The 12,932-nt window shown below is 28.1% G+C and overlaps 1 protein-coding gene across 1 annotated transcript in view; it reads right to left on the minus strand.

The window, feature by feature from the left end:
* Positions 1–1,693: 1,693 nt before the first annotated feature.
* Positions 1,694–12,932, minus strand: part of LOC113380970 (protein phosphatase 1 regulatory subunit 14B-like) — a gene marked incomplete at its 3' end in the record, with an annotated part of 57,208 nt that continues 45,969 nt past the window's right edge. Inside the window, exons 2-4 of the mRNA XM_026619988.1 lie at positions 10,748–10,977; positions 3,264–3,338; positions 1,694–1,739 (exon numbers count right to left, since the gene is read on the minus strand). Of these exons, the coding sequence (XP_026475773.1) occupies positions 1,694–1,739; positions 3,264–3,338; positions 10,748–10,957 (331 nt within the window). The remainder of the gene's footprint in view (positions 1,740–3,263; positions 3,339–10,747; positions 10,978–12,932) is intronic.

Raw genomic sequence — 12,932 nt, forward strand, 5'->3', positions numbered from 1 at the left:
TTCGTTAAAGTGTGGTTGCTATTTTTATTACTATATTACTGCATGCTAAGTGGTTAACAAATCGTATTATATGAGATTAAAAAGTAAGTATGTAGAAACTAATTAGTAACATTAATCAGTAACATGTACTAATAATGTTCTCATTATGAAACCATAAGATTATAATGATGCTTATAATTTGCCCAAAAATGTTTCTAATTACCAACTACACGTGTAAATAATACTATTTGAAGGTAATTAAATATTACGTTAAAATACTATTTGAAGGTAATTAAATTTTCAATATTACCTCAAGGTAATTGCATTTTAATAATGCACACAAGTTGAGTAACTGGTGCAAAAGATAAAAAAATCGAACAAAACAGCTTTATTTAATACTGGCACAATTCTGTGGATCCACGAGCCCGAGATAAATAACGGTTGGCGCCAAATGCCCTAAAACTCGGACATTGGAGATTATCGATCGAATATTTCGACTCGAGACATATAGGTATATATGGCAAGATGCCGTTCTCAACTACCGTTAAAAATAGAAAGGATTGTTATTTTCTGCATTCTTAATAAATACGAAAAATGCTCATAATAAAAATGCGATTCTACAAAGTCGTCAATCTGAAGTAATAGGTACTCACTTTCCTCGCGTTACGAGAGTGAACTTATCAAAATAATTTACAACATTAGAAATGATAAATTTGATGATTTATTATTTATTGTTCATTTGATATTTAGGAGCACTGAATTAATGCACTTTCTAGTGATGCGGATCATTAATTCATTAATCTTGTTATTGATAGTCCATTTTTTGAATCAGATATATTATATAATACATTTTTATTTAATTTACATTGTATCTGCATAAATCGTTTTTGCTTAAATGATGCTAAATTATTTACTATAATTAGTTCAATTTTTTCTCATTTAAAATAATAGAATTAAACTAATTTATACTATGCTCTTTTTGGTTAACACAGTAATAATATTTTACAGGATATACTGATTGGAAAATATTATATAACGTGAGAGCTGTTTGCCAATAACGTAATATATTTATTTTACGTGTACATGTTTTGCTTTGTTTCATCAATAAATATAACTTATGTAAATATTTTTCGTATTTTGAGGACACGAAGTACTTAAATGAAGTAAATACTGGAAAAAAACATTTTAGTTTCTATAAAAACTAATTCTTCATAAATTGATACATATTGGTTCTGGAATAATCCAGATTTTTATTGCTAACACACTTGATTTTATTTTACTTTTGAAGACATGATGCATGGAAGACATTATATAATGATTTAAAGGAATGTTTAAAGGAATAATCTAGAACAGTTCATTTAAATTCAACAATAAAATCTGCAATCTATGATTGAAAAGAATTGTAAATGAATAGTAAAATATTTAGTTAAATATATTAATTTCTGACACAGAAATATTCAATTACATTACGAAGATAATTTATTATACAGAATCAAAACTCGTATATAAATTAAGATTTAATCAATAGTCAGTTTTTGTGCCATAAAAAAATTATATATGCAAATTACGGCTTCGAACTATATGGGACCCATTTTACGATCCATTTGTCTAAAAATAAACGTTTAACGCGATTAGGAATATGAATGAGGTGGCCTCAGAAACGAGAATTTATAGAAAATAAGCAGAAAATTGTATATTAATAATAAAATAATACTCACGCTTATTTCTTTCTGTGGTTTCTTAGACTCGGCTAACAGTTCCTGTAATAATTCGTTTTATATTATATTTGTTGATATGGTAAAAGGAAACATAAAAAAAATTTTTCAAGACTTGTGAAAAAAGTATACTGATCACAATTACAAAAATCAGTAATAGTGACCATGATAGAATGTAAGTTCATATCATATTCTGATTCACAGATAAAATAAAATCATAAATAAAAAAATACATCATAAATTAAAATTAGAAAAAACCATAATAATCAATTAAATTTTCATTGACTTTTCTTTCAAATACTTTTAAAGTTTTCCCTTGTTTGTCTTGTCTAGTGCACAATTTACAATATTAAATAATTATCGTTAGAACTAATATGAACATTTATGAAATTATTTAAAAATAATAATGTTTTAAAAATCATTTCGACGAAATAAATGCAAACAAAGTGAATAACATAAAAAAAAATGTCTAAAACGTTGCTACTAGTAATACATGGTATGTAATGTATTTAAATTCGTTTTTGTTAATTATCGATGAAAATAAAATGAAGCAACTTAAAAGTAAATACTTATTAAGTACTGCTAATTAAAATATGGCTTCTTAAAAGTCAATCATGACTTTTTTTTATTTATAAAAAATGAATTTAAAAAAAGTCAATCATAATTTACAATCGACATCAGAACTAATTATTATTATTTTGCTTTATTTGATTAAAAAATTAAATAAACAAATTGAGTTTCTAAGATTGTTATATTATTTTGAATAATATTTAGTAGATATAATTCAAAATAGTAATATACTTATATTTCATTAAAAATAGATAAATTATTTTCAATTAACTTGAGTACTAATGAAATAAGTGAAACAACATAAAATTAAATATTGATCTAGTACAAATTTTATCTTAATGGACATCGAGAACAAATAAGAATATTAATTATTATTTAACTTTTAGTTGCATTTCAACAGAGCCTCGACGTTCTTGAAACTGGTCAAAAAATTGTATAAAAAAGCAAAATCTTGACAATGACAAATAGCGATTATAGATTACAGTCGATATTTCCGGTGATCTGAAGGAAATGCGATAACAATATTGTATTCCTTTTTTTATCATTTATAATCGGTTTGTGGAGTTCGCTTTCAAAGAATTTGTAAAATTCACAGAACTTCTTTGATACAATATCTCGATCTCGTCAAAGTTTATTTATGCATACCGCAAGCGACAGAACTTTGAAAAAGTATATGATGAATCATATAAATAAATGTATAAATAATATAAATATTAAGTAATAAAAATATTAAATCAAATTGTCTATCAATTTTCAAAAAAAAATTGCATTTAATAAGGTACAAGTATCGTACAGAACGCAGAACTAATTCCACACGTAGAATTTATATGCGAGTATAAAATGTAATTGATATGGTAAAGGATAATTAATTCGTAGTATTTTTTGATATCAGCATTTGCTTGCCACAATGTTAAATTAATATGTAAATTTATAGTTCCATATTATGTAAAATAGCATTTTAATATAAAAAAATATAAATGGATAAGTAAATAAACTTACATTGAGGTAAGCTTTACGAACTTCATCGCTGGCCATATCGAGAAGTTCATCTATATCTACATCTACAGCTTCCGCCTGCAATAAAAATAATAATTAGTAATATTATTAAAATAATGAGTAATATTATTACAATATTATTTTTTTGTTTTATTAAAATCATTTAATTATAAATAGTTGTAATTCATAATCAAAGTAATTATCTTCAATGATAAACACCATCGCAACTCGTAATTTATTTATAAGCATGGGTCGATTAAACTAATATTATCGTTTTTCTTAAACTTGTTTCAACACACAATTCATACATCACCGAGTTTATATATAGAATAAAAAAGAAAAATATAATACGACAAACAAAACAACATCATAAATTATTTGCTCCTATAGAAATGAGTACTTAAATTCTCGATGTGACTATACTTCGTCTCATTATACTGTCACGTGCAAACAATAGAAGAATAGCTTCAAAACCCATCTCTCCGAACAAAATTTAACGTATGAAATAGAATATATGCTTACCGTAAAATTAAATGTCGAAATATTAAAAACCATAGCATTTTTTATAGAATTTGTATACAATTACACGAGGTTTTCAACGATTAATTGTATGGTAATTCGTGGTTAAGTGCGTTTACTATAAAATACAGTCAACGGTAACAACAATTAATTGTTTTACTCTAGTATTTCTATAAGAGCGCACACAGGTCTTAACAATTTATAAAATTTCCATGTATTTACTAGGATTCATAATATTTGATGTTATATGCAAACTTACAATGCAAACAAAACAATTTATCAACTACATATTGAAACATGATATTTTGTTTAAAATTGCAATGTGATATTTTTCGTTGCAACCTTACATTTCTTATTATAAAAGAATGTTTTCTTATTATGAAATCTGTTCAAATAAATAGTACTAACTCATTCAAATCTTAAAATACATATTTAACAAAATATATTATCCAAAAGCTATAATTTAATCCATTAATAATAACAACTAAATACTAATAAACTTTACTGCATTCATATCCCTGACGTTCCACGCCCATTTGAAGATTTTTGGCGCAGTCATTAAGAACCCAAAACATCAATCATGTGTAATCACGAAATTAATAATTATGAAAAACAAAAGATTAAATTCTTCGTGTATGCGTCAAGTAAAACTTTTAAATTATCGGTTATCATTGCCTTTCTTTTTTTTGAGTTCCTGAATATTTAGTAAAGGAATATTTTTTATTCGGATGTTCAGAAAATGATTCATAGCAGGGCGCATTCCTACATTGAAACTGAACAGAAAATTGATAAAAAACATCAAGTATGTTATTAAGGAAAGTAAAAAAATAATTATTGGTAGTAGTAAATGATTGAAACTTTTTAATTAATCTAATTTTTTGTTGTTAGGTTCCAACTAGCTCGTGGATTCTTCAATTGCCTTCAATGGAAGATAATACTTTTTACTTACAACAGTAAGTATCCATCAACTCCTTAAGCTTTTTTGATCTCGCAAGTTGCGGAAGACATTTGATAGAGACGTGCGTGTGAAAGACGCACAAAAACAGGTCAAGCACACACTCCCGTGTTCACAGAAGTATGTTAATTTTAGCTTGACCACAGAGTAAGCACGAGAAGGTAACATTTAGTGTCACTTCTAGATTTTATTGAAGCTTTAATACTGTATGTATGCATTGTGCAATTAACAAAAATACAGTAAATGGAATACTGAAATATAAAATCAGTGTGAAACTGATAATTATGTGCCACCAGATAGTGCAGAGTATGCAGACATAACTATATAGTCATACATGTAATGAAAAAACTTTGCATATTGTTTCATATGGTATAGAAATATCGGTTGACTATTGTCAATATATAGATATCTCTATCGATGCATAAAGCTGTAATTAAAATCACCATACGAGGTCTGTTCAAAAAGTACCCGGAATTTTCGTTTTTTCAAAAAAATATTTATTTATTCGTCTACATTAATGTGGTCCCCTTCAAAGTAGTCCCCCCCAGATATAATACACTTATGCCAGCGTTTTTTTCCAATTTTCGAAGCACCCTTGATATTCACTTTTTGATATGTCCTTGAGCACTCTCAGCGATTTTCTTCAATCGAGGAAAACCGCCGTCCTTTCATGGGTCTCTTCAACTTTGGGAATAGGAAAAAGTCACACGGAGCCATATCTGGTGAATTTTTGCACTTTGCAACACTTTATTTCATTTTTTACGCAAAATTTAATACAAATTCTTTGACTTTTCAATTCTTCCATTGTAAAAATCGCCGAGCTCAGAAAAACACGTCGAACCTTAGCGACTACCACAGACAAAGTAAACAGTGAATATAGCTGAAAATTTCATCATACTTTAGGGGCATGTATACCAACACAATAAAAAAAAATTTTGACAATCAGACACTCCAGACCCGCGAAATTTAATTATTAGTAATTCCGGGTACTTTTTGAACACACCTCGTATACACATCAGATTTAAAAATGATAAATACATTTTTGACATCAAATGCGTATTTCATTCTACCTACATTCATACAATTGAATCACCCACGCCAATAACTTAAAAAATACAATAATGCTTAATATGGTATTCATCATTTAAATATGTATATATATGAGGAAAAAACTAGGTTTGCACAACAGAGTATTTTAATTATAAAATAGTTTGCTCATCTTCATATATGTGAAACAAAAGCTAATAAAAACGTGAGTTTTTAAATAAATGGACTAAAAACGAAATCTATTTTTTATGATAGATCACGCATTCTTCACATAGATGCTCATAATAATGAGCAAAAATTCACTTTCTTTGTTTTTAATCATAAAAATAGAACAATGCATCCGAAATATTTAAAATTTCACATACAATTTATTCAAAATAATGAAAACTGCTCTTGTGTATTGAAACATTTTTAATTTTAACTAATATTCTTAATTAAGCTACGGAAGAAAAAGTTTTTTTTCGCAAAACTAAATTTAGAAAAAATGATGTGTGCGAGAGAGAGATTTAAAAATTCAAACACTATTAAAAAATATTGGATGGAAACCGCGTTGATTAGTACATGGTAAAGATGTAATTAAGTAATAATTACACTTAATGATTGTAATTAAGTATGAAATAAAGCATTTTGACGCTTTTAGTAAAACTTTATATACCGATAAAATTCGCAGTCTGAAATAACACATCAAGTTATTAAAGGCCAGCGATAAGCAATTGAATTATAAACATTCATCAATGCTATTCTAATCAAAATCCGTACTGAAACATGTACGTTCTATGTATTTTGTAGATAGCTACTGATCACAGTTGACGCCCACAATCAAATAAAATACAATTTAGCACAACATGAAATGGGTGAAAAGAAGTTCATCAGTTCTCAGTTCTTATTTATTAAGATAATTATGTATCGGTATCCGGGAATTCATGAAACTTGCCTTAAGACAAAATGCTACTTACAACTAGTTTTTTTTACATACTTTTTAACTCTTAAGCTTTCTACGACACATTGTTTATCCATATAAATGCAAACGAATAGACATACGAATAGAACTTTAAAAAATTCATCAATGCGATTCTAATCAGAATCCCTACTGAAACATATGTACGTTCTGAGTATTTCGTGGAAAGCTACTGATCACATTTGAATAAAATACATTTTAATTAAATAAAATTTAGCACAACACGAAATGGATGAAATGAAAATCATAAGTTCTCAGTCTTATTTATTAATTATGTATCGGTATCGGAGAGTTCATGCAACTTGCCTTAAGACAAAATTCTACTTACAACTAGTTGTATTACATACTATTTAATTCTTAAGCTTTCTACAGAGTAGAAAAATAAAATAAAAAATAAATTAAAATACTGCAACTAAAACATTAATACAACAAAGTCTTGAAAGCCGCTCCAATTAGCATCGCAATTACAAGTAATGCTATGGGAATATGAATATTTTCTCTCCTGCAACACTTCCATTACAGCGTTATTATATTTACACCTTAGTCATTGTCTATGAAAATATAAATCTTAATAATTTTATGCATATTTAAAACAATGCGAAAACCTCCGACTTTCTGTAATGAATATTCATTGAGCAAAAATTCTTCGCTACGTCTGGACTGTTGCTAGTTCCCACTCTCGATTATATTTTTATTATGATGCATTTATTTATTTTTTCCTACTGAAGGTGTAGCGGGAGTCAAGAGAAGCTAAGTGTAGAGAAGAGAAGGCTCAACAACAACAAAAGCGTGCAAAATTGCATTCGTGCGCGGATCGCATCATGCGCCGGGCTATTAATCGGACAGGGGTAGCGAAATTGTTTAATATTGACTGCCTGCAAGTATCGGACAGGAGGGTGATACCTTTAGAAGAAGAACGATAATTTGATTAACTAGATCATTCGAAACAATCAGCAATATAGGTATTTTCATAGAAATTATATTGTTGATGTGTTTAGATATTGATCAGTGTCGCAGAAATTTTATGAAACAGATCGTAGAATTTGAGACCCTGTAAAAATTTTGAATATTGGTTATGCCACAAGATAATGATATAAGCTAGTTGGTATTGGTATTTTGCCTTGAGGCAAGTTAAATGAACTTCCCGATTTGTGTAAATAATCGACTTAATTCATGATAAATTAATTTATGAGTAGTTAAAAGTATTCGAAGTGGATTTATTACACATTATTGAAAATCGAACACGTCAACCCGGTCGGAGTATTTCTTAAAAGCAAATTTTCAAAAATCAATAATTTTAAAATTGAGCCAGTTTTTTGTAGGACTTCAATTGTTTAGTATGTTCATTAAGACCAAGCATTTATCGTTATACCAGGTAAATAATCTAATTTTAATAATCGACTTAATTCATGATAGATAAATTAATTTATGAGTAGTTAAAAGTATTCGAAGTGGATTCATTAAACATTATTGAAAATCGAACACGTCAGACCGGTAGGAGTATTTTTTAAAAGCAAATTTTCAAAAATCAATAATTTTAATAAATGTGCCAGTTTTTTGTAGGACTTTAATTGTTTAGTATGTTCATTAAGACCAATTTTAATTTTAACAAATGTCAAAAGAACTACTCATCTTCTCAAACTTTGATAAATTTTTAAAATTAAAGTATGTGTCGTAAGGCCGTAATATTTCAGTAAGTTCTATAAGACCATGCTGTATATCGCCCAAAAAAGTTCCATAAAAATCGGCTTAAATTTTTTTTCAACAGTTCATTACAACAAAACGGCTCGGTAGATTTTCACCTATAACTAGTATCTTTCGAACAGTTTTTGATTTTTTAAAATCGGTTCGGTAGTATGAGCTTAAATGTGGACGAAAGGTTTAACACTTTTTTCCAAATTACACAGAAACGGTTCGGCCGATCGTTGCAAATTTTGACGAATGACGAATTTTAAAGCTAAACGAGTTGTCGTAGGGCCGAAATATTTTAGTATGATCTAGAAGACTGTGGTATCTATAGTCAAAAAATAATAATAAAAATCCTGAAAAAAGAAAACGGCCTGACCGATCTCTGCCAAAAACTAATCAGGTCGATTCCCAACCAATATTTTTCGATCGTTTTTGAATTTTCAAAATCGATTCAGAATTGCGGGCTAAAACGTGGACGAAAAACTTTTCACTTTTCTGCGATTTACAAAGAAACGGCTTGGCCGATCGTCGCACAAAACTGACAAACAATAGTACTCATCGAGATACATCGAATGGCTGAAATTGGTCCTGCCGTTTTTGAGAAAACGTCGATTTACGGCAAAAAATCTGTGTGTGCACACGCACACACACACACACATACATACTTTTTCCAAATTTGGTCTCATTCGATTCAGAATGGCTTGAAACGCCGAGAAAACAGAAAATTAGCGAATCTGATTTTTTGATGAAAACATAAACTTCTCCTTCGGGAAGGTAAAAAGTATTATATTGTCATAATAAAATATTATGTTACCCCTGTAAAAATTCAGTAAAAAAAAACTTTTGTTCCATTACTATCACTTACCCTACGCAAAGTTAAAAATCTGTTCAAATAATTTTTCTGATATTAGTCCAATTTTCCTACAAATTAATTCTTTTATTTAATATTCGAATTTGTAAGCAGGCGCATACAACAAGACAAAAATATAAATACCAAAAAAAATTAAATTGAAATATTGTAGATTAAGTACGAGTTGAACAAAACAAATTTCAATTTTTAATAATACCCGAAAAAGATATGATTTTTCAAAAGATAGCTATTACATAAGGAAGTATATAAAAATATTTGTAAGCCATCAAGCTTTATGAGTTGAGCTTCGTGCGTTCATGAAAGGTGAATGGAAATAGAAAACTGCAATAAATGCTCACTTTAATGCTTTTGACGCACCATCATATCACTGCTTTGTGCTGCGAATCGAGTGTATTTAGTTATTTTTCATATAAACTTTCGCAACATCCTACAAATGACCACACGCTCTAGTTAATCTAACAACAAGAAATACCGCCGGCCTTCGCGGTTTGTCCATCTGATTGTATTTCTTATTGTTATTCTTATAATACTTGCAATATGACTAAATGAGCGTTATGTATGCGTGCACGTTATAACGTTTATGAATGCAATATGGCTTTTTGTGAAACATTAACTCGAGGTGTTCGTTGAGTTATGAAATTATTGAATTATTCATTCTCAATCAAATATTTCGAAAAAAAAACAATATATATTTATCTTAGAAACACTTATTTGTAACCACAACTTTTGTTGATTACAATGCAATAATGGCAGAAGTAATAAGGTCTCTATAAATTGCTGGTCTTTGTAAATATTTAATTTTTCCATTAAGGATAGCGCTAGTCCTACGCGGTATACCCCTATAACATATTCATAAAATATATATACATATATATATACATATATATACACATATATATACATATATGATGATAGTTTTGTCGACGTTGATACATATTTGTAATATTTTTGCAGCCCAACTGTCGATTTAAAAAAATATTAAATAACAAAATTATTTATTCCATTAAACGTTTTGGCACTTGATGTACATAAAAACACAGTTGATGATAAATATAAATATATAAAAGGAGGAAATTATACAAACCAAACCAGAAAAAACAACAGAAAAAATTAATTATGATGTAAAATTGATTGGACACTAAATTTGTGTAAAATAATAAAATACTATTATATTAACGAACTAGAAATAGAAGGAGCACTTAATGCCCTCCTATATTTAATGTTATTGATAGCATTGCATTGTGGACACTGATCTAGGTTACAACGCAGTGTAGTCACACGTGTAATGAAGGAATGGGAGAGAGTTGTGAGAAACAAAAGGGGAAAGAAGACATATATATACACACACACATATATATATATATATAAACATAAATCAACAATATTTATTCTGCATATTAAAATAAAATGATGTTGAATATTTTCGGTATATTTTTTTATTATCTTACCGGTGGTTCGTATAGTTTTTGAAGTTCATCATACAGCCACATTTCTACTGCTAGCCTTTTTCGAATCAAGCTCATTTGATGAGATCCATATTTGGCTGTTAAGAATTTTTCGCGACGTTCTTTGACTTCGCCCTTGTCGGTGAAATTCACCCTGAGACCAGCTCTCGCTGGCGAAGAACGCGTCGCGTTGCTCTCGATGCTGCACTGCATCGCGGGAGTGCGATAACAGACTGAAAATGAGAAAAAAAAATTATTAAATAATAATTATTAAATAATACAGACAGGATAAAAAATATTGTTTGTTATTAATATATAAGAGAATAAAAACAGCCATTCATTCAAACTGGAGGTAAATTAATTAATAAGTCAGAGAATGTTCCAGTTAAGTAAAATGTTGAGTTTTAAGAATTATCGTATATTTAGTTACAGAACTGTATTTATAAGTTTTATTCAACAGTTAATCCAAGAGAAGTGATTTTCTCATTATTCTAATTCATAAAAATTCATTACTTTATAATTATAGCAGGTAAGTCACTTTTATCTATCTTCTATTGATAAAGATATCTTGTTCAATATTTTTTAAATAATATAATTCAATTAAGATAATTACTAATTAAGTAACAAAATAATTTCTGAAGTATCAAACATGTTTATAATATAATAAAAAAAATTATACAATTAGGGGCTGTCCATAAATCACGTGATCAATTTTTAAGAATATTTGCATCTTCAGTCAAATCGTTTTTCAATTTCTTTTTCAAATTTGGATTTTTTTGATGCAAAAATAAATACGTGATATCCACCACCACCCCTCCTCCTTTGTATTTCGTGATATTTTGTCAAACATTCCTCCTCCCTTTAAATGAACTTATTTAAATGATGCTTCTTAAATGAAGTAGATAGGATGAAAACTGCTACTACAAAAATATATAACAATTATGACAATAATATTGTGTAATAGTGATTTTAATAAAATCTGTAATAATATTCAAATCATCTACTATTTCAATTTTCCTGTCATTATCAATTGGCTTCCTTGACACGTTATTTGAACAATAATGAAGTGTCATAGATAATTGTACAGGACGATTTCCAAAGCGGAAAACGTCATTAAAATGCTAATCAAAAGCATTTAATTATAATTAAATTTAATTGAGTGATTACAAGAAGACTTTATATACAAAATTTGTTAATAGTTTGATATAGATAATAGTGAAAAATCGGAAATTTGATATAAACAATACTATACTAAATACTTTTATAGAATCTCAATTATTTAAACCTTGGAACTTAATTACTAACTAGTAAATTGCTAAATTATTTAATTGTGAGCTAAATTCAGTAAATTTATGTCAGAATACATATTTTCGTGTATAATTGAAAAAAAAAAATTGAAAATCTCAAGTCAGTTGATCATAAGAAATGAAGTAAAATTCTCAGTAAAACTATTACATTTTAAGAGAGAAATAAAGAGTACAGGAACATAAAAGTTATTCACTAACTATTATCATGACAAGATCATATGATAAATTAGTACGATTGTACTATTTATATGAAAGCACATTATCACCCAAGGAAATAAATTGTTATATATGTACCATAAGTGTTTTGTAAGAAAAAAGTCATTAGTTGAGCTGGTAACGGTAGCAATGTATAAAGAAACGATTAACCTAAAAATGTCTTTTTCTAGAGAATACCAACAATGTTATAATATTGTCAACACACACACACACATATATATACATATATATATATATATATATATATATATATATACACATCAATTATCTTATAGTTGACTTATATAAGCAACGAAGAGGTTAGCGACCGCAACTATAAAATCTCGCAAATTCGTTCATCTGCTGCCGACTTAAGCCAATTAATTTAATCTAAATAAACATCAAAGTAGAAGATAGTTGCAGTAGAAGCTCAATGAATCATTACCATTAAATATCTTCTAATGAATTACAATACGTTATCCTTAATCTAGTTCGCAGGTCACTTAGTCTGACATATTTGATAAGCAAACAATGAAACAGAATTTAATAACAAATCATTTTTATAATGTGAAAAACATACAATATTGTTCAGTCGTCGACTTGTGTTAATTATAAACATTATATATAAAGCGGTCTGACAACATATTAAAACTTGTGTTAGAATTCTGCAAGACTTGATAATAATG

The sequence above is a fragment of the Ctenocephalides felis genome, unplaced genomic scaffold (assembly GCF_003426905.1).
Source record: "Ctenocephalides felis isolate EL2017-DRISC unplaced genomic scaffold, ASM342690v1 CF-g0.4_SCAFFOLD_02493, whole genome shotgun sequence".
Classification (NCBI taxonomy): domain Eukaryota; kingdom Metazoa; phylum Arthropoda; class Insecta; order Siphonaptera; family Pulicidae; genus Ctenocephalides; species Ctenocephalides felis.